At 60.3% G+C, this 19,881-nt stretch overlaps 2 protein-coding genes across 5 annotated transcripts in view; both read right to left on the minus strand.

The window, feature by feature from the left end:
• Nucleotides 1-4,224: 4,224 nt before the first annotated feature.
• LOC121350569 (myosin light chain kinase, smooth muscle-like) lies at nt 4,225-9,396 on the minus strand. Of its 4 annotated transcripts, XM_041461993.1 has the most exons (11): nt 9,009-9,396; nt 8,061-8,140; nt 7,563-7,720; nt 7,131-7,221; nt 6,807-7,010; nt 6,128-6,345; nt 5,669-5,828; nt 5,439-5,591; nt 5,154-5,274; nt 4,890-4,980; nt 4,225-4,548 (listed from the first exon to the last, which is right to left on the minus strand). In XM_041461993.1, exons 3-11 carry the CDS (start codon nt 7,576-7,578, stop codon nt 4,415-4,417), a joined length of 1,188 nt encoding a protein of 395 aa, XP_041317927.1. In that variant the 5' UTR covers nt 7,579-7,720; nt 8,061-8,140; nt 9,009-9,396; the 3' UTR covers nt 4,225-4,414. The 4 variants fall into 4 exon arrangements, with proteins under 4 accessions (XP_041317927.1, XP_041317928.1, XP_041317926.1 ...); XM_041461994.1 differs by lacking the exon at nt 9,009-9,396 and having other exon boundaries at nt 5,669-5,792; nt 8,061-8,256; XM_041461992.1 differs by lacking the exon at nt 9,009-9,396 and having other exon boundaries at nt 8,061-8,256.
• A 9,472-nt stretch (nt 9,397-18,868) lies between these two features.
• Nucleotides 18,869-19,881, minus strand: part of HEXIM1 (HEXIM P-TEFb complex subunit 1) — a 1,410-nt gene continuing 397 nt past the window's right edge. Inside the window, 1 exon segment of the mRNA XM_041461996.1 lies at nt 18,869-19,881. This exon segment is cut by the window's right edge and continues 6 nt beyond it. Coding sequence (XP_041317930.1) covers nt 19,182-19,881 — 700 coding nt within the window. The 3' untranslated portion in view covers nt 18,869-19,181.

The following is a 19,881-nucleotide window of genomic DNA, read 5'->3' on the forward strand; positions in this document are numbered from 1 at the left end:
ACATCCTGAGTGGTCCTAGAGGAGAATATTGTCCTCTGGACCATGTATGGGACATCCACACACTGGGGACAGGGCACTCTGGGCACTCCAAGGTCTGGGACCTCCACGAGCACCTTGCTGCATGTCGGGATCATGGAATCATGGAATGGTTTGGTTTGGAATGGGCCTCAAACAGCACCCAGGGCCACCCCCGCCACGGGCAGGGACACCTTCCACCAGACCAGGCTGCTCCAAGCCCTGTCCTTTGCCACTCCAGGGTGGGGCAGCCACAGCTGCTCCGGGCATGAGACCCTGGAGCTGTGGGAGCACCAGGCAGCTCCTCCCTGAGCTCGGCTGGGAAAGGCTGCGAGGACACGAGGCTCTGCAGCCCCAGCAGAAGCAGGGCCAGGCCAACAGTTCCATCTCCTGGCCGCGGGGAGGGCTGCGAGGGGCAGGGCTGGGAAAGCCGGCTGTGACACGGCCGGGGGACCGTCCTTGGCAGGGGCAGGGGTTCTGTGAGGGGTCTGGATCCTGCTGAGTCCCACCGGCATGGAACCGAGCTGGAAACAGGGAGCCAGGCTGGACTGTGGGCTGCTGGAGGTGTTTGGTGCAGCTGGGGCAGGGCAGTCCTCACACCAGCTGGACGATGAGCTGGAGGAGCATCCTGCCCACCCTCATCCCTGCCCACCCTCATCCCTGCCCCGGGCACTGGGATGTCTCTAGAGGAGCATCCTGCCCATCCTCATCCCTGCCCCAGGCACTGGGATGTCTCTGGAGGAGGGAAACCCCCCCCGACTGCCCGTGGGTGGTGGGGGGATTCACTGCTGTTCTCCAGGGTGATGGTTCTTGAGCTGCTGTGACCTCCAAGAGCCTCCTGACCCCTCAGAACGTGGCTGGGACCTTTGGGAAGTGAGGAGACCCCCCTGGGCATCCTCTTCACCTGAGGAGCTTCACCCAGCTCAGTTGTTCCTGATGTTCCTCCAGCACACTCAGCTTCTCTCTCCATCGAGCCACCCTCACTTCTGGCCTGTCCATGGGGACATGGATCTGGTCCCTTGCACAACATCCTTGCCACCACCCTGTCCTCGTTGTCCCGTGTTTTCTCTCCTCTCACTGCTTTCCTGGTGTTTGGTACATGAGGGTGTTTACCTGACAACTCCAGTTAGCCCAGGGCTGGTCAATTCCTGTGATAAAAGTCCTTAAAAAACCATCCTAGAAACGACACATTCAAATAATCATCTTCAGTATGGGCTTCAGGGCTACATTTCTTACATTAAAGGTGATTTCAAACACCTTTAGTTTGTTTTCTTAATTTCAGTTCCCTGGAAAACATGAGCAGGAATGGATTTTTTCCCCTGAATTAGCAGGTCCACAAAACCCCCCCTATTTCTTGACAGTAGAGCTACCCAGGCAATATTCCCTCATCCAAACAAGAATTCCCAGTTTAGATTGTGCAGCCTGAGGTTACCTGATCCCCTGGCACTGAAGGACAAAGCTCCAGAAACTCGAAGGTGTTTGGACAGCTGACCCCACCTCATGTTCCTCAAAGAGCCAGAGCTGGGGGTACCTGAAATACCTGAGATAAGACACCTGAGATAAGGTGTGAGCCCCTTCTCAAGATTCCCCACGTGACATCACCCATCCTTTCTACCCCCATGGAGCACCCCTGAGGATTTGAGGACATTCTCTGGGGTTGTGTGGCTGAAGTGAAGGTCAGCCCAAGAGTCTGTCTTGGTGGAAGGACAAGATCTTAATTCCTTTGCTCTGAGATCCTGAGATTAGAATTCTATTTTCAGCACTGCTGAATTTCTCGGAGGCTGTAATGACTTGCAGGTATAATTCACTCTCCATTCCTTCCTGAATTACAGACTTTAATGTGTGAAGCCATGGCAAGCAGCAGAAGGAACACGTGTCTTCTGTCAGTAAACAAGCTTCTCCTGTAGGTAAATCAGATTTTTACAGTATAAATATAGGTTAAGAGAGAAAAAGTTCATGCCTGGAGTCCTGGGACTTGGATTTTCAGGGCTACGAGGAGTTTGGAAAGCAGAGGAAGATAAACATCATTCCCAACCAGAAATATTTTGGTGATGTCACATGGTAAATAGCTCATCAAGGGATTGATTATAGCAACTTGGTGTTTGCTTATCATCTGCAGCTTGAGCACATTCAGTGTGTTCCCCAGGGATGGGGTTGGAATCTGGGTAACGAGGAAAACACGGAATAGATGGAGGGTAAAAACTGGGATGTGATGTGTGGGAAAGGGGCTCCTCAGCCTCCCTCTGCTGCTCTGGCATGGGAAATGCTGGGCGCAGAATATGGAATATTTTTGTTTGTTTATTTGTTTCTAAGGAGTTTCTTCTCTAACTAGGAGCAGGGAATCCATGGCTCCTGCTGAGAGCAGGGGAGGAAGAGGAAGCAGGTGAGTTCTGTCAGGGTGTCTCTCCCAGCTGCTGCACCCTGCGAGGAGCCAGGAGTCACTCAGGTTGGAAAAGCCCTCTGAGATCCAGCCATTCCCAGCCCTGCCAAGGCCACCACTGACCCCTGTCCCCAAGTGCCACATCCACAGGGCTTTTAAACCCCACGCCTGCCCCGGGCAGCTGTGTCAGGGCTGGAGAACCCTTTGGGGGAAGAAATTTTCCCTGATCTCCAATCCAGCCTGCCCTGGCCCAGGCTGAGGCCGTTCCCTCTCCTCCCGTCCCTGTTCCCTGGAGCACAGCCCGACCCCCCTGGCTGTCCCCTCCTGTCAGGAGCTGTGCAGAGCCACCAGGGCCCCCTGAGCCTCCTTTGCTCCAGGGAACTTCGGGGATTTCCAAAAGGGCTCCCCCTTCGCCAGCAGCAGGTCCATACACCAGTTTCCAAATAAAGCTCCTTCTGAAATTCCATCCTCCATTTCCAACAAGAGACAAGAGCAGCCAGCCCCGGGCAGGTGACAATCTGCCACCCCCCAGTGCCCTCCTGCTCCCCGTGGTCACAAGGACCCCGCAGCCACGGCCATGAGCAACAGGAACAGGCTTTTGCCACAAAAATTCAACTCAGGCCTGGGCACTGGTAAGGCCCTGGCAGCTGCAGAGTCTGTCCCACAAGGAGGGGACAGGGAGGTGACACATCCCTCCCCAGGAGCCCAAGGGAATAAAAAAGCAGTTTCCTCCTGGCCCCTGCTCCAGGCAGAGCGGGAGGAAGGGTGGAAGCCGTGCATTATTTGGCACAGCTGGAGCCCGGCACCGGGCACAGCTCAGGGCTGCTCCACCCAGGGCACCTCCAGGAGGCCTCTGGCGTGAGCAGGTGCTGGAGGAGAGCAGCACCCAGCCCTGATCCAGCAGGAGGAGGTTTTCATGGAATCACACTGTGGTTAATGCTGGAAGGAGCCTCTGGAGGGCACCCGGTCCCCATCTCTGCTCCAGGACTGCCCAGACCGAGTTTTAACATCTGCAAGGATGAAAAGCACACAGCCTCCCTGGGCAAGCTGTGCCAGCGCTGCACCAGCAGTACAAAAGTGTTTTCCTGAGGTTCCCATGGTGTTTCAGGTGGTGCCCATGGCTTTGGGCTCTGCTGAGAAGAGCCTGAAGCCCTTCCTTCAGGCATTGATGTCAGGTGAGCAGGTACCTCTGAGCTTCTCTTCCCCAGACAGCCCCAGCTCCCCCAGACATTCCTCGTGGATGAGGAGCTCCAGTTTCTCCCTCATCCTTCCTCAAACTGTCCTGTGTGTCCATGCCACTGCTGCAGTGGGGCCCCCAGCACAGCCCTGCAGGGTGGGCTCATGGCTTTGGGAATGATCCCTCCCTCCCCTGCAGCCCAGGGTGCTTTCAGCACCTTCTACCGAGGGCACACTGAGGGGCAGTGCCCACCAGTGCCCAACAGGACCCCAGCCCAGTCTCTGTCCCAGCTGGGTGTCCCTCACTGTGTGCCTGGGTTCTTCCCCAGGGCTCCCAAACACCAAGTTCTGCCTCCTCAGGCCAAGGCTGGAGGTCCCACAGCCATTTCCAGCCCCAGCAGTACCAGAAATGGACAGAGCAGAGGCCTCAGGGCTGATCCTGGCTCATGTGAGCTCAGGACATGATGACAACCCCTCTGATAAGGAAGGAATTCTCTTCTGAGCAAGGAATACCCATGGCTCTGTGCCCATCACTCCTGGAGATGACAGGGCTGGTGGCCCAGGTGGGCAAGAGGCTGATGCCAGCTCCCCAGGGGTGGGCACAGCCTGAGCAGCTCTTTCCTACCTGTCCCAGTGAGGTTGGGGGAACAGGAGCAGCACAGGGAGTGCAGAGATTGTCAGTGCTTTATTGGTGGCAGGTGCCTGGCAGGGACAGCAGCACAGGGACCCCAGAGCTCAGCCCCAGGGGGGTCTGGCTCTGCCCCAGGCCACGGTGGGAGCTGCTGGAGGGGGCACCATCCCCATCTCTAGGTGCTCCAGGATGGGGGTGACAGGACCACGCTGTCACTGCCCTGAGGCTGCCGTGCTCCCACCATCGTCATCCTCATCCTCCTGGTCTGGCAGCAGCTCTGAGGGGTTGGCACCTCGTTGAGGCAGAGCTCTGGGGGGCTGTTCCTTCTCCAGGCTGCAGCCCAGGCCTGCAGGAGATGAGCAGAGGGAATGGCGAGGAGCTGGCTGGATCCAACCTCTCCCCTGTGCTGGAGGTGCAGGAGGCACCCGTGGGGATCAGCTGTGGTCACACAGAGGGGGATGAGCCTGTCCAGGGCTGCATCAGAGACCCCCCCAACAGGGATGGGGATGGAGAGAACCTCGGGCCCTGGAGCAGAAATGGCACTGTGGGGCAATGCCTGGGAGTTTAGGGGCACCCAGGGTGGAGTGAAAAGAGGAGGAGGCTGCCCAGGAGCACAAGTGGAGACGGAAAAGCAGAGAGAATGGTCTGGGGTGTGGAAATAGGGAATGGTGCCTCAGAAGCCATCACCTTCCTCATCCTGAGCCTCTGAAGCCTTCCCCTCCAGGCTCTGGGACAGCAGGGTCAGCCTCTTCAGAGCCAGCAGGGCTTTCCCTGTTTTCTGGAGGGAGGAGAACGGGCACTGAGCCCTTCAGCAGAGCCACCCCCTGTCCCCATCACCCCACCAGGGGCACTGAGCCCCTCAGCAGAGCGACCCCCTGTCCCCATCAACCCACCAGGGGCACTGAGCCCCTCAGCAGAGCCACCCCCTGTCCCCATCACCCCACCAGGTACCTGCCACTTCCTCCGTGCCAGGAACTGCCTGATCCTCTCCTTGGACAGCACCTTGGGGCTGCTGGGCTGGGGGTGCTGCAGCCAGGGGTGCAGCAGAGCCCCTGCACTGGGGAGCCGTCGGCTGCAGCACACAGAGAGGGTCATGGGGGTCTCCTCCACCCTCAGACCCTCACCTGGAGGGTCCCCTCCACCAAACAGGCAGAGCTTTCTCTCACCCACCCTCTCAGCACTCCAAAATCCAGCCCAGCTCCAGCTGAGCAGCCCACAGCCACCCCCAGGCCCTACCAGGGGTCCTTCTGCAGCAGTTGGCTGATGAAGTCCTTGGCTTGCAGGGAGATCTCCGAGAAGGTCTCCTCCTCAAAGTCCCACTGGGCAGCTGTGACGTTGCTCAGGGTCTCCATGTCAGTGTCCCCCTGGAAGGGTGACTCCCCGCTCAGCCTGAAGAGGTGACCCCAGGGCATCAGTGAGAGCTCAGCCCCCTCCAGCCCAGCCTGCCCCGCCAGGAGGGCACTCACAGGATGTAGCAGATGACACCAACGCTCCACATGTCTGTGGAGAAGCTCACGGGCTCAAAGGCGACCACTTCTGGAGCCATGAATTCGGGGGTGCCGTGCAGCACCTTCACAGGGGTGTCTGGAGCTGCAGAGAGGAGGCAGGAGGCCAGTTGGGATGGCCCTGGGACAGAGGACACACCAACACAGCCCAGCTGGAGCTGCCACCCTCCAAGGCTATTGCAGCTCTTGGTGCTCTCCAAGAGCATCTCTGTGTGCCACCCCCCCGTGGGCACGGGGGTCCTGGGGGTCTCCACCTCTGCAGCAGCACTGGGGACACCCAGCTTTGCCCAGAGCATTGGTGGCTGTCAGGAAGGGCCCAGGCAGGAGGACACCAAGCTCCTCGCTGCTGTGCCAGGCCAGATGTGTCCCTGTGGCAGTGCCAGTCCCTGCCCTGCACCCCAGGAACCCCTTGGTGCTCACCCAGCCTCCGTGCCAAGCCAAAGTCGATGATCTTGACCCAATGGCTGCCGGGGCTGACGCAGACGATGTTCTCGGGTTTGAGGTCCAGGTGGACGATGGCCTGGCCGTGCATGAACTGCAGCCCCTCTAGGATCTGCCGCACGTACTGGGCGCTGCTGGGCTCCGTGTGCTCGAAGTCGTCGTCCACGATGCGCTCAAAGAGCTCCCCGCCTGCCACGCTGGGGACAGCCAGGTGCTGGGGACCCTTTGGGGTCTCACCAGCCCCGAGGAGGGGAAGCCCAGCAGAGAACCCAGACTCAGTGCTCTGGGAGCATCTCTCCACCCTTATCTCCAGGAGCTGCGTGTTCCCCATCCATCCCACACCAGCACCCCATGGCACAGGGACCCCTCCCCACCTGCCACTGTGGGGACAAAAAGGTGCTGGGGACCCTCCACACTGGGGACAGCCAGGTGCAGGGGACCCCTTTGGGATCTACCAGCCCTGAGGAGGGGAAGCCCAGCAGAGAACCCAGACTCAGCACTCTGGGAGGCCCTCACCACTCACAACTCCTGAGTCACCAGGTTCTCCATCCATCCATCCATCCATCCCACAGCACAGGGACCCCTCCCCACCTGCAGCGCTCCCCTGGCAGAGCCCAGCACTGCCCCACACCTCCACACCTGCCTGCCCCTCACTCACTACTCCATCACCATCACCAGCTCGGCGGGGCCCTGGAAGGCGTCGAGGCACTGCACGAGGCGTGGGTGGTGCAGGAGGTTCATCAGCTCCACCTCGGCGCGCGCCGCCTGCCTCTCCTTCGCCGTGCGCGTCCGGAAATACTTCCCAGCCCGGATTCTGCCCGTGGCCTTTTCCTGCAGCCTGTACACAGTCCCGAATTTCCCCCTGGGACAGAGGAGGATGAGGGATGGAGGAGCCACCACCACCACCCACCTGTATCCCACCAGGGCCGTGCATGGACGGCCAGGGCCATGCCCAGGGTGGGGACACGGCACCCCCACTCACTCCCCCAGCTTCTCCAGCTGCGTGTACACATCCGAAAACTTGTCCTGGCTGTTGATGACCACGTCACGGTGTTCAAAGGCCTCCTCAGCTCCTGGGGGATGGATTAAGGTGGGCCATGCAGGGATCCCCCCTGCTTTGGGGACCAGGGGCCTGTCTTCCCCTCCAGTGCTAATTTCTGTGTCCCCCCTGTTCCATCTGGGACCAACCACCCTCCCCACCCAGCGAGGATGGCACCTGGGGAGAACATGGGCACAGGAGCTCCTGGGGCAGCCCAGCACCCTGCAAGTCAGGTTTGGGGTGAAAGGTGCTTTTAGGATCAAAAATCCAAGAGAAATGGGGCCAGGATGGAATGGAGATTGGTGCTGATAGGGGGGGTGGACAGGGTCACACCATTGCTGGGGTCCCCTGTACCTCCCTGGGGCTCTGCTGTACCTTCTGCCTGGGACATGGTGGTGCCACTGGCTCCTCACAGGGTGCTGGCACAGTCAGGGCAGGTTCTGGATGTGTCCCCCAGGCTGGGACAGGGGTGCTGGGGCAGGCGATGGCCGTGTCTCTGCTCCAGCTGCTCCCTGGGGCTCTGCACCTTCTCCCTGCCACAGGAGGCCACTGGCTTCACTCCACCAGCACCCACACCCCCCATCCCCCGTGAGGGGTCCCTCCTGATGGACCCAAAAGGACCAGATTTTAAAGTGAAGCCCCTTTTTTGCATGGGGACAACACTTTTCCAGCCTCCAAGCCGATGTTTTTCCCATGCACTGTCTTACATCAGCCAGGAAATCCCCAGGAAAACCGCACTTGTAGGGCAAAGGAGCTGTTTCCTTACACGTCCCCTCCACGCTCCGTCCCCAGAAAGGCTGGGGGGACAGACAGTGACACCCAAGGGTGTCAGGCAACAGCACCCAAACCCAGCCTGGGAGCCACAGCACTGACCTGTCACTGTCCAGCCTCTCCTGCTCCAGGCCAGCTGCAGCTCGCTGCCCTGTCCCAGTCACTGCAGAGCCACCGGGCAGCTGGGGAGGGAGGGAAGGAAGGGGTGATGCTGGAGGTTCAGGACAACTGGAACCACACAAATGGGGATATCTCGGGGTACAGCTGGGAGCATTCCTCCTACTCCGGCGCTGGGAGCAGCCCTGGCTGTCCCCTCCCTTTCCTTCCCAGCAGAGCGCTTCCGGACGTGGGGGACAAACAACCCCCACCACTCAGGAGCTGTCCCCAGACCATGCCCCAACGCCCCCTTTGGCACCGTGCAGGGCCACAGATCTGCAACACAGAGCTCAGGCAGAGGAACCCCAGGGCAGGGGGGCCGCAGAGACCTGACACACCTCACCACACAGCAGAGGCCCCCTGCTCTGCCCTCCCTGTGCAGCATCTGGCACCTCTCACAGGTTAAATCCACAGTCCACCCAGCCCCGGCCAGCCCCCGCCCCCATCCCACCCATGGGTGGGTTCCTGCAGGGGGCTTGAGCACCCACACCTGCCCCCCGTCCCTGCTCCACCTGCAGCCAATATCCCATCGCTAAACCCAGCACCAGCCCTGGGCTTCGGCTTCCCGGGAGAGCTCGGCCCCGGCTCCAGGGAAGCGGGCTGAGGGTGAATGGGGAGTTACAAAACTCCTCCGGGCCTCCAAAGCAGGTGGTTTGGAGGAAAAATGTGTTTCCCAGCTTTTATCCCCCAAAAGCAGGAGCGTGCAGCCGCTCTGGCGCCCGGTGCTGCCGTTTGCCCGATTTGCCCAGATTTGAAATGGGAAGAACACCGTGATTTCCTCCCGGAGCTGACTCCAGACTCGGGATCAGGCAGTGTCACCGCGCGGGGACACGGAATCCCTGGGGACAGGGGCGGCACAGCAGCCGGGGCAGAGGGGGGGTCACCTGGGGTTACCTGCTGTCCGCAGCCAGCTCTCGGGGAGCTTTGGGGCGATGCCAGCGCCTCCAGACGCGTCCCAGCGCCGCTCCCAGGCTCGGCTCAAAGTCCACGGGCTCCGGCAGGGAGCAGGGGACAAATGTCCCCAGGGCAATGGCGGGGTCACCACGACCTCTCTGTGCCTTTGTCACCGCGACCTCGCCAGCGGCGGGGCAGAGCCGGGCCCGGGGGTGCCGCGGGCAGGGTCCCCGGGGATCAGGGATGTGCGGGTGCTCCGGGCTCGGCGGTGCCGCCGGCGCTCGGCTGGAGCCCGCTGGGATATCGACTGCGGGGACACGACAGGACACGGGGTGGCCGGGCTGGGGACAGGCAGCTGGAGCACGGCTGGGCGCATCCCGGCCGTGGACACGCTGCCTGGGCCGCTCGGCGCTCCCGGGGCAGCACGAGGCCGGGCGGGCGGGCACCGGAGACAGCCCCGGAGCGCGAGCGATCCCGGCAGCCGCTGGATGTCAGTGTTGGCCTGACCTGGTCCCGATGGCAGCGGAGAAAGGAGCAGAAAAAGAAAGATTTTGGGGTCTGGGGGATCAGTGGAGGGCTGGCAGCACCCACGGCCCGGCGGGATGTGCCGGGATGTGCCTGGCTGGAGGGTGAATCCCTCGGGAGCCGCATTCCCGGTGGTGGAGCAGCAGCAGCAGGGAAAGCCGGCTGCTGCTGCGGGGATCGACAGAGATCAATGCAGCCTCTGGGACTGCGCGTTACCGACAGCGCTCCATTCCCGGCCCTGCCCCACGCCTCTGCCCTCGGACCTGTCCCCTCCCTTGTGCCTTTGACACCTTCTCCTTGTGCCTTACAGAATGAACGAATTAATCCAATTAATGAATCATTAGTAGTCACAGCCAGGCAGCCATGTGTTCTGCCTTGGGAATCAAGGTGTCCCCATCAAGGTGTCCCCATCTGCCTGGGGGATCCTGTGGCACGGCCAGGATGGGACTCCCAGGTGATTCTCCAATCCCAAACCTGCTCGTGCTGCCCACGGGGTGCCCACCAGACTCCCCGGTTCACCCCGACCCCCCGTGCAGCCCCTCCCCATTTTGGGCTGGGTCAGGCCCCTCTGGGCAGGTTCAGCTTGTCCGTAGGTCCTGCAACAAACGGTGTCACCGCAGGGCTCAGCTGTGGGCCTTGGGCTGAGTGACAGCAGCGGGGACAGGGTCACATCAGTGGGTGCTGGGTGTCCGTCTGTCCTTGAGCCCCTTGTGCCTGAGGGAAGGGCTCGGTGACCTCAGGGGGACATGGGTTACCCCAGGGGACACCAGGGGACATGGCCCCTGCTCCCATCACCCAGGGGGACACGCTCCCTGCTCCCCATTTCCCCGGGATGAGAGACTCAGCACACGTGCCTGACGTGTGTGGGGACATGGGTGACATGGGGACAAGGAGGGCACAGGGGACTTGGGGGAGGACAGGGGCACACGGAGAACATGGGGCACACAAAGGAGATGAGCAGAGGGGACACCATGGCATGGGGACACAGGGGGGTACTCAGAGGCCCTGGGGGGACCAGGGCAACATGAAGGGGACACTGGGGACAGGGGGGACATGGGAGCCACAAGGGCCCACAGGGTCCACAGAGGCCATGGAGCAGATGGAGGGATGCAGAAGACATGCGGGGGACAGGGGACATCAGAGGAACACGGGGACACAGAGGACATGGGGCACACAGGGGGACTCCAGGGCGACACCAGCGGTGGAGGCACCAGAGACACCAGGGATGGAGGGACCTGGCAAGGTCTGGGGACACCTGGGGAACACGGGGGCACAGAGAGGGACACGGGAGGGGACACGGGAGGAGACGGGGGGGGGGGCCAACAGCCGGGGGCGCCGCTGGTGGGCGGGGCCTGCCGCGCATGAGCTGGGGGCGGGGCTAAGGTGGGGGCGGGTACGCTCGGAGCGGGGCTTCCGGGTTGGGCGAGGCCGGTGCGTTGCGCAACGCGATGGGCGTGGCCATACCCTTATTAGGAGCGGAGGGCGGGGCCAGATAGAACACACGTGTGCGGCTCTGGCGCCCCGCAGCGCTCGCGGGTGGGGGAGCGGCCGGGAACTGGGGGAACTGGAGCTGGGAGCACTGGGAATTGGATGCTGGGAGATGGGAGATGGGAGCACTGGGAGCTGGATGCTGGGAGATGGGAGCACTGGGAACGCTGGGAGATGGGAGGAGTGGGAGCACTGGGTGCTGGAAGCACTGGGAGCTGGGTGTGGAGAGCTGGGTGCGCTGGGGAACTTGGTGCTGCGAGCACTGGAAACATTGGGAGATCAGTGCTGGGAATGCTGGAATTACTGGGAACGTGCGGGTGCTGGGAGTGATGGCTGATGCCTGCTGAGAACACTGGAAACACTGGAGCTGGGTGGAAATGGGAGCACTGGGTGGAAATGGGAGCGGACGGTGGGAGCGCTGGGAGCTGTGGCTGATGCATGCTGGGAGCACTGGGATCCAGGAGCTGGGGATGCTGGAATGCTGGGGGATGGATGCTGGGGGATGGATGCAGGATGCCGGGACATGGAATGCCAGGGGATGGATGCGGGATGCTGGGGGATGGGATGCCGGGGGATGGATGCCAGAGCTGGAGATCTGGATGCTGGGGGTAGGGCACTGGGGGTTGGGATGGTGGCTGCTGGCAGCTGGGTCCTGGTTGCTGAGTGCTGGGGTCAAACCTCATTCTGCAGGATCAGGGTTGTGCAAACATCCATTGCCCCAAAATTATTCCTGCCAGTGTGGAAAGGGTTGTGGCAGCCTGGCTTTGGATTGCCACGAGGGGTGGCAGGACCCAGGGGTGGCACTCAGGGCTGGTCGTGCTCAGCCAGACACACCAGGGTGTGGAGGAGCTAAAATATGACTGGAAAAGACCCAAAACGATGGAAAATAAATCAGTCTGGATCTATAAACCACAGTATCTCTGGCACCAGCTCAGGAATCAGCCTGTGCCTGTGTGGGGTTGGCTGATCCAGCTCCTCCAGGCAGCCTCGGGACCTTGGACCTGCTCCTCAGCCTGGGAAGGTGCAGTGAGTCAGGGACGGGACTGACGGTGCTCCCAGGGCCAGGGAGGGCCTGGGGAGGGGGATTGCCTCTGCACCCTCACAACAACCCCACGGGGTGACAAAAAATGGCCCAGGGGACCTCAGAGAGCCTCAGGGTGGCTAAAGGCATGGCGGGGCAGTGACGGAGGGGCCGGAGCTGGGCTCAGAGATAAGCCCAACGCCCGGAGGTGTGCGTGTTATCAGCAGCCCAGGCTGCTCCTGATCCTGCAAAGCCCTGCGTGCTCCCCTGGTGCTCTGCTTCGGAAAGGGAAGGGAAGGACAGAGCAGGCAGGGAAGGACAGGAACAAGCAGAGGATTCCATGGATGAGGCAGTCATCAGGCTCTGTCCCTCTGAGAGCACAAAATCCCAGGAGATGGGACACACTGGGAGCCCAAGCCCACCTGCACTACCTGGGGACTGATGTCACAGCTCCTGATACAGAAATTCCCAGAAATGGGTGTTTTCTGGCCTGTGGGGATGGGTCAGCACAGGGAGAACACCTGAGAGCTCAGGGGGTGTCAGGAGCAGCCCCCCTGTCCCCGGAGCACCCCAGAGCTCCTGGCTCTGCCTCCCTGCTGGCTCCCAGGGACATCCCCACAGACCGGGCTGGGGGACAGGGACAAACCCTCTGGAGGGGCTGTGCAGGGCCAATGCCCCCATCCTGGGCCTGCGGGGACAGGAACAGCCCCCAGGGACAGGGGGCACCTGGTCCCATGCCGGGGTGATGCCTGGAAGCCCCTTCCTGGGATGTGGCACCAGGGTCACTGTCACCAACCCCCCAAGCTCTGCAAAAAGGATTCTGTCCCCCTTACTACTGCTCCTACTGAGACAGCCCAGGGGGAAGTGGGTTTGTCCCCTTCCTCCCCACCCAGTTCCCAAGATTTGGTCCATTTTACACCTCCCCATTCCTTTTCCCACTTAGGAACAGCCAGGCCATATCCAACACCAACCCTCTGGCCAGAAAACGTTTGGCACAATTAATGCTCACTCATTAAAATCACATAATGGGGAGAAGAATTTATATTTACGATTGGGGATTTATCACCTCAGGGAAAAAAAAAAAAAAAACCAAAAAAAAAAAAAAAAAAAAACCCAAAAAAACCCAAAAACAAAATAAAGGAAAAAAAAACCAAACCAAAAAAAACTAATCCCTCCAGCAAACCTCTTTGTCTTTTTGTAACATCAGAACTTAATTCCAAATGCTTCAAGTGGCAGCTCAGGCTAATTCCCTGTTCTTCCCAAAAATCACCCAGGGACAGGGCCTGGGCCCAGCCTGCCCCAGAAAATGGGAGTTCAAGATGACCAACCTCGAAGGGAGAGGCTTTTTAGGTTTGTAGTGAGGGTTTTTTGGTGTTTTTTTCCTTTTATTTACAAACAGTATTGTTTATTTTTGCCTTTTACGTGCCCTGATGCCCCAAGGACACATTCCCTTGAAATTCCTGCTGACTGAACTCCCTGTCCACACCCCACAGGGCTCAGCCAACAAGGGGCACAACCAGAGGGTAAAAATCCCCTTGAAACCCTTGGGAAAGCTCGTGGACTTTGTCCTTTGGGTCACTTCTCTCCTTGAGATCTGAGATGGAGGCCAGATAACCCTGGGAGGAGCCCTGGGCAGAGCTGGAATTGGGCAGAGGGGTGATTTGGGGGGAGAACTGTCACCCTCTGAGCACACCGAGCTCCCACCGTGCTGAGGGGACACGTCTCTGCTAATTGTGGTCTCTGTGTGTTAATTGTGATCCATCTAATTGCGATCTGTGTGTGCCCGTTGTGATCCTGATCTGTGTCTGCTGCTGGAGCGGTGCTGGAGAAGGACAGAGCATTAGAGAGTTAAACTTCAGACGGCTGAAGAGAAAGCCAGGCCTCATTTGGGGCCGAACACGCCGGTGAGGCGCTGGGGTCACCCCCTCGATGCAGGCCCCCCGCTGGATCCTCCCCGCCGTGCAAGGCCTGGGCCCCGGGGCCGCCCCGGCCGAGCAGCCCTCAGGGCTTTCGGTGTCGCCATCCCGGCCAAAACCCTCCTCCCGGAGCCCCACGGGCCCTGCCCGCCCCGCCGAGGGGCTCGGGGCCCGCGGGAGGCCTCGGTGTTCCCCGTTCGGCCCCCGCCGCTGCAGCGGGCCCGCTTCCTCCGCCTACCGCCGTGACACAGCGCCCGCCACGTGGGGCCGCGGGGCGTCCTGGGGCGGCGAGTCCGCAGCCGCCCCGGCCCCTCCACTGCATCGCGTAGGTGAACTACAACCCCCACAATGCCTCGCGGTGGTTACACGCACAGTATTTTCCTCTGCTGTTCGCGTTTCCATTGGCTCCGCCGGGCCGCCACGCAGTGGCACGGCGGGTTCTGATTGGCAGGGGAGCGGCGGAGCCGGGACGGCGGCTATGGCGGCCGGGCGGGCGGAGCGGGAGCGGGAGCGGTGCCGCCGCCGCCATTTTGTGTGTGAGGGGCCGGGCCGGGCCCACTCCCGTCGCGGACCGGGGTCCCGTCCGCGGCCCCGAGCCGGCGGCACGGGGCGGCCCAGCCGGGGCTCTGTCCCGCCAGCGGAGCATGGGGCCCCGAGCCGGCCCGAATGGGGGGCGGTGCCGCGGCGCCACCGGCCGTTTCCCCGTCAGCGCTCCGGGACCGGAGCTCAGCGCTGCCCGGCGCCTCATGGAGCTGCGCGTCCTCCCCGGGGTCTGAGCCGGTGGGGTGGAGGAGCCCGGCCCGGCCCGGAGGGCTCCGGCTGCATCTGCGTTACTGGGCGGGGGCTGGGGCTGTTTTTCGATCAAAATTAGCGTTAAACGGTATTTGAACGATTCTCGACGGCCGCATTCCCATCTCGTGCGGGGCTGGCCCTGCCTGACCCCCGTGAAGAGCAGGGAGGGAGGAACGGCGCAGTTCTTGTGGCAGCTGGGGCTGGGAAGCACCGTCAGGAAGGCTGGATGGATGTGCCGGGGTCCCGTCCCTCACGCACCGCGCTTGGGTGCGGGGAGCTGATCCCTGGCATTTAATCCTTTGTTTCACACGTTTCAGCCAAAGCCCGCGGGGTTCCCGGAGGGATCCCGGCCGGATCCACTGGATCTCAGCTAACATGGCCTCCCCGCCGGGGAGCTCCGAGACTCAAAAACAAAAGCGTTCGGCTGTTGCCAGGGCCCGGGGGAACTTCTCGGGCGGTAACAAACCCGAGCGACCCCGGGCTCGGAGGGAGCGATGCCCCTCGGGGGCTGGAGAGCACCTGCTGCGTTGTTTTCCCCGTGCAAAGTCAAAACCCAGCTCTTTACAAACTAAAAATGGCATTTTTTTGGGAGTGCTCAGCGCTGGGGAGGGATTGAGCTGGCGCAGCCTCCCCACGGCTCCTCAGTGGAGCTCCACTTGCCAGCCCCGTTGTTGCCTCGGCAAAGGCCGATAACACCAGCTCATCCCCTGGTATTTGTGGGGCTGGGTTTAGGTTTAAAACAGGGAGATTTGGGAGCCTTCTGCTCTTAAGTGCAGATTGTGCTGTCAGACGTGGGTCAGCCAGTTAAAACCAGATTATTTTACATTTAGGCACTTGGTGGGTGGGGTGGTTTTTTTAAAATTGTATTTGTTGTTGTGACTGCGGATGTTGCTTTAGCCGGTCCGAATACCAAAATATGTGGAAAGGTGATGGCTACCCCAGGCCTGGAAGGTCTGAATTCCAAAATATATGGAAAGGTGATGGCTACCCCAGGCCTGGAAGTGTCCAAGGCCAGGTTGGACAGGGCTTGGAGCAACCTGGGATAGTGGAAGGTGTCCCTGCTCACAGCAGTGGGGTGGAACTGATCTTTAAGGTTCCTCCAACCCAATCCATTCTGTGATTCCATGATATTTTATATCCCAGCTGCATTTCCAGGGCTGGGAGGTTTACTGTGTGTGTCTTCAGATGTTTGTGACAGCTGAAAATGCAATTTCAAGCTGATTTTGTCAAACTCATGAGGGTCACACTTGGTTTGAGCTGTGAGCTTTGCACCTGCCCAGGTGTGCCAGGGTTTGTGGGGAGCAATCCCAAGGGGCTGGAGCTGCCAGCCAGGGTTTGCTCTGTTGCAGATGCACAAAGAGCTGCAGGTTTTTTGTGGTGACCCCACCAACTGCAGATTCTCCTCTTGTTTCACCAAAATGCCACTTGTGTGACCCAGAGTCACCGGTCACCAACGGGTCCTGGGAAGGTGGAGCCAGGAGGGGGAGTTAGGGCAGGTGAGGTGGTGGCAGGGCACGGGGGGTGCCCGAGCCGTGTCCCTGGCTGTAACCCTGGCACGGGATCAGGGAGCCACTGCCACTAAAGGAGCACCAGGAGAGACTCCAAGGGGCTGCTGTGTCCCAGGGCAGGATTTGGGGCTCACCTCACCCCAACAGGCACTTCCTTCTTGGATTTGCAGTGTTTCCAGGGAGCTGCTGTGTCTCTGCACTGCTTCTGTCCAAGGGAAAGGCCATTCCTGCACATGGGATGGAGCAGTGTCCATTTTTTGTGTTGTTGCTGTAATTTCTGCCTCTCACCCGGACAGAATTTCAGCCCTTTCTTCTGAAAACAAAACCCTTGGGAGCGGAGGAGCTGGGAAAGCCCTTTGCCAGAGGGTCTCCCAATGCTCTGTGTTTCCAGGTGCCCCAAATCCAGCGTTGCTGTTGTACTTCCACGGCCATGGAGCCCTGGGGAAGTGATTCCTGCCTGGCTCAGTGGCATCCCTGTCCAGAGAATCACGGAATGGTTTGGGTGGGAAGAGACCCTAAAGCCCATCTCATTCCACCCCTGCCATGGCAGCAACACCAGCTGCTCCAGGCTGCTCCAAGCCCCATCCAACCTGGCCTTGGACACTTCCAGGGATCCTGGGGCAGCCACAGCTGCTCTGGAAACCTCTGCCAGGGCCTCCCCACCATGGCAGAGCTTGGCCCTGGATGGTGTTTAAGGTCACGTCCAACCCAGACCATTCCACGATTGCTGCTCTGAGCCCCAAGCCGGGCTGTGCTGATCCCTGCTGCTGAGGCTCCTGCTCACACAGGGGAACTGCAGGCAGCTCCTTGGCTCTGGAGTTGTGGGAAGCCTTGGGATGGGGAGCTCTCCCCCCAGCCAGGGAGGAGCAGGGACGCGCTCCCCGTCCATTACTGATCCACTCGGAGGTTTCAGAGGTCCCCCAATGTCCCTGCTCTGTGTCTGCAGGAGCTTTGGGCACAGGAGCTGCACTGAGCTCTTGGGATCAGGATAACCTGGTTCCTAGGAGAGGCGTTGAAACAGCATGGAACAAAGCAGGAGAAGCTGGTGGGGGCAGAGGAGGTTGGAGAGTTGATCGTTGTAGTCCTTTAGTTGTTTTGTTTGCTTTGGGTTTTTCTAAGTTGTATTTTTTTTTAAAAGCATTTGCAGAGAAAACATTTATTCCAGGGACTTGAGCCTGACAGGTGTGAGGTGAGTGGATGAGGGCAAAACCTGACTGAGAATATCCCCTTGGATCGAGGTTTTCCCACGAAGCAGGTGCCGGGAGCTGCATTTCACAGAGCTGGGGCCGTGCGGGACCCCCGTCGGTGCCATCGGCCACGCGTCCTACCCCGGGAGAAAACGGCTCTTGTGGGAACCGCGGAGAGGGAATCGCTCTGCAGGGAAATAAACGGCGGGGAAGCATCGCCGGGGCCCGGGCCGGAGGAGGACGGGGGCTCGGCCCATCCCAGCCCGCAGGATCCCGCAGGATCCCGGAGCCTCCCCGGCGCTCGGTGATGTCATGGCACAGCGAAGGAGCCGCTGGCTCCCGGGCTCTTGAGCAAGTGGCCCTGGCTCGTTTCCTTCCCCCCGCCGGTGCCCCAGAGCTGGATGGGGGCGGGGGGGAAGATGAAATCGGTGTGATCCCCCCTCCAGCGGCTCCCCCGGCCGCTTTAACCCCCGATTTTCCACTGTCCCACCTGCGCTGGTAGCGCTGGGCACGTCCCCTGAACGCTCTGTTCCCTGATAAAGGCTGGTTTTCCCCCGCCGAGCCGCAGGGGTTTGGCCAGGCTGGGGTTAAACCTGGTGGGATCTTTCCAGCCCCGATCCGGTCCCACCGCACCTGCCTCGGCAGCGCAGGGACAGCCCCGTCCCCCTCCCCTCGCCTCCCCTCGGCTGCTGTGTAAAAAACCCCAATTCCCCCAGTGCCGGGCAGCTGCCCGGGCCCATCGCGGCTCCTGCCTCGCCAGGTACCGCTTTCATCACCTCCCATCCCGGTCCCCTCTCCTGGCTGCACCCAGCCAGAGCAGCCTCAGCCCCCTCACGGACCTGTTCGCCCCCCAAAAAAGCTCCAGCGCTCAGAGCTCTGCCTCCTCCTCCTCCTCCTCCCCCTCTCAGGTGCAGCAGGAGGGAGGTTGAGCCATCGCCTTTCCCTGCTCCCTCGTCAGCCATTTCAGAGGCCAAGTGCTGACTACCAAAACTTTTCCTTGGGCTGCTCCAAAACTTTAAGGTTTTTCTTCTCACTTGTAGCTTGAAGTAGATTTTTTTGGGGGCAGTTTTTGCCCAGATTTCAGTTAATGACCTGGATTCCTGCAGAGCTGCGGGGAAACAGAGTCAAGTTTAAGTGAGCCTTAGGCAAACAGACAGACTTGAGGCTACTCCTTCTTCTTGAGGTGCCCTCTGTGTCCATCACACACCATTTTACCCCCCTTCCGAGTACTTTTAACTATTTCAGCTCATTAAGCAGAATTAAAATTGAAAACAAATGGGGGGAAATAATAACAAATAGGGTTAAGTGGGGAATTACAACTAAGTTTAATCAATCAACAGTTATAACACGATGAAAATAATCCAGGATGTATTCCCTGGTGGAATGCCATTCTGATTATTTTCGAGAAAACACACCAAAACTATTACAGTTACAAGTAATTAAATTTATTAGACCTCTGTATTTTTTTTTATAGTCAGTTTTGGCCAATTTACAGCTTTCCTGGGGATTTTTTTTTTGGTTTAAAAAAAAAAAAAAAAAAAAAAATAAAACCATAAACCAGATATCACCAATACATCAACCCCCCCCTCGCCCCGTCACAGCCACCTAAAAAAGGGGGAGCCCTCGGCCCACCCAGCTGCAGTTCAGCCCATAAAAAGGGTCCGCGGCGACTCTGTACAAGGACCGAATGTTCCACCCAGCACTGTAAAAACCCCCCCGCGCCCCCCTGCCCAGTGTCACTCCCCCGGCTTGCAGGGGCCCTTTTCCTGCCGGGGCAGCTCCTGTTCCCGCAGCAGCCGCAGGTTCTCGGCTCGCAGCCTGTCCACCTCCCGCTCCAGCGCCTGCACCCGCGCCGGGTCCGCCGCCTCCCCGCCGGCTTTTTTGCTCTCCATCCTCAGCCGGTTGTTCTCCTCCTCCATGCGCGACAGGCACTTCTCCAGCTCCAGGTACTCCTTCACCAGCTCCTGCTTGCTCATGTTCTGCAGGCTCTCCACATGGTACCGCTCGTACGTCTCCGAGAAGTCCCTCTGCAGAAACTCGCTGCCGTCCCCCCCCATCCCGTCGCTGCCCCCGTCCTCGTCCGCCGCGTCGTCCAGGAAATCCTCCTCGCTCGTGTCGTCCGACTTGGCGGCCGCCCGCCGCGGGTACAGCCCGGTTTTCAGGTCGGGCTCCTCCTGGTCATGGTCCTCCATGAGGAACTGCGTGGTGTTGTAGGGAGCCACCGGCTGCCCCTTAGCGAACATCTCCGCTCGCAGCCGGGAGGCGCGGAGGCTCTGCCGCTCGTCGAACTGCTGCTTCTCCTCCCAGCTCAGCTTCGAGTACGGCTTCCAGCGCCGCTTCTTCTTCGACGGCCTCCGACGGTGCTTCTTCTTCACCGGCCACTCCTCGGTGCGTCCCACGGCCCGGTACCGCGGGCCCAGGCCGGGACGCCCCGCT

This window comes from Pyrgilauda ruficollis, unplaced genomic scaffold, assembly GCF_017590135.1.
Source record: "Pyrgilauda ruficollis isolate IOZ18807 unplaced genomic scaffold, ASM1759013v1 scaffold159, whole genome shotgun sequence".
In the NCBI taxonomy this organism is placed as follows: Eukaryota; Metazoa; Chordata; class Aves; order Passeriformes; family Passeridae; genus Pyrgilauda; species Pyrgilauda ruficollis.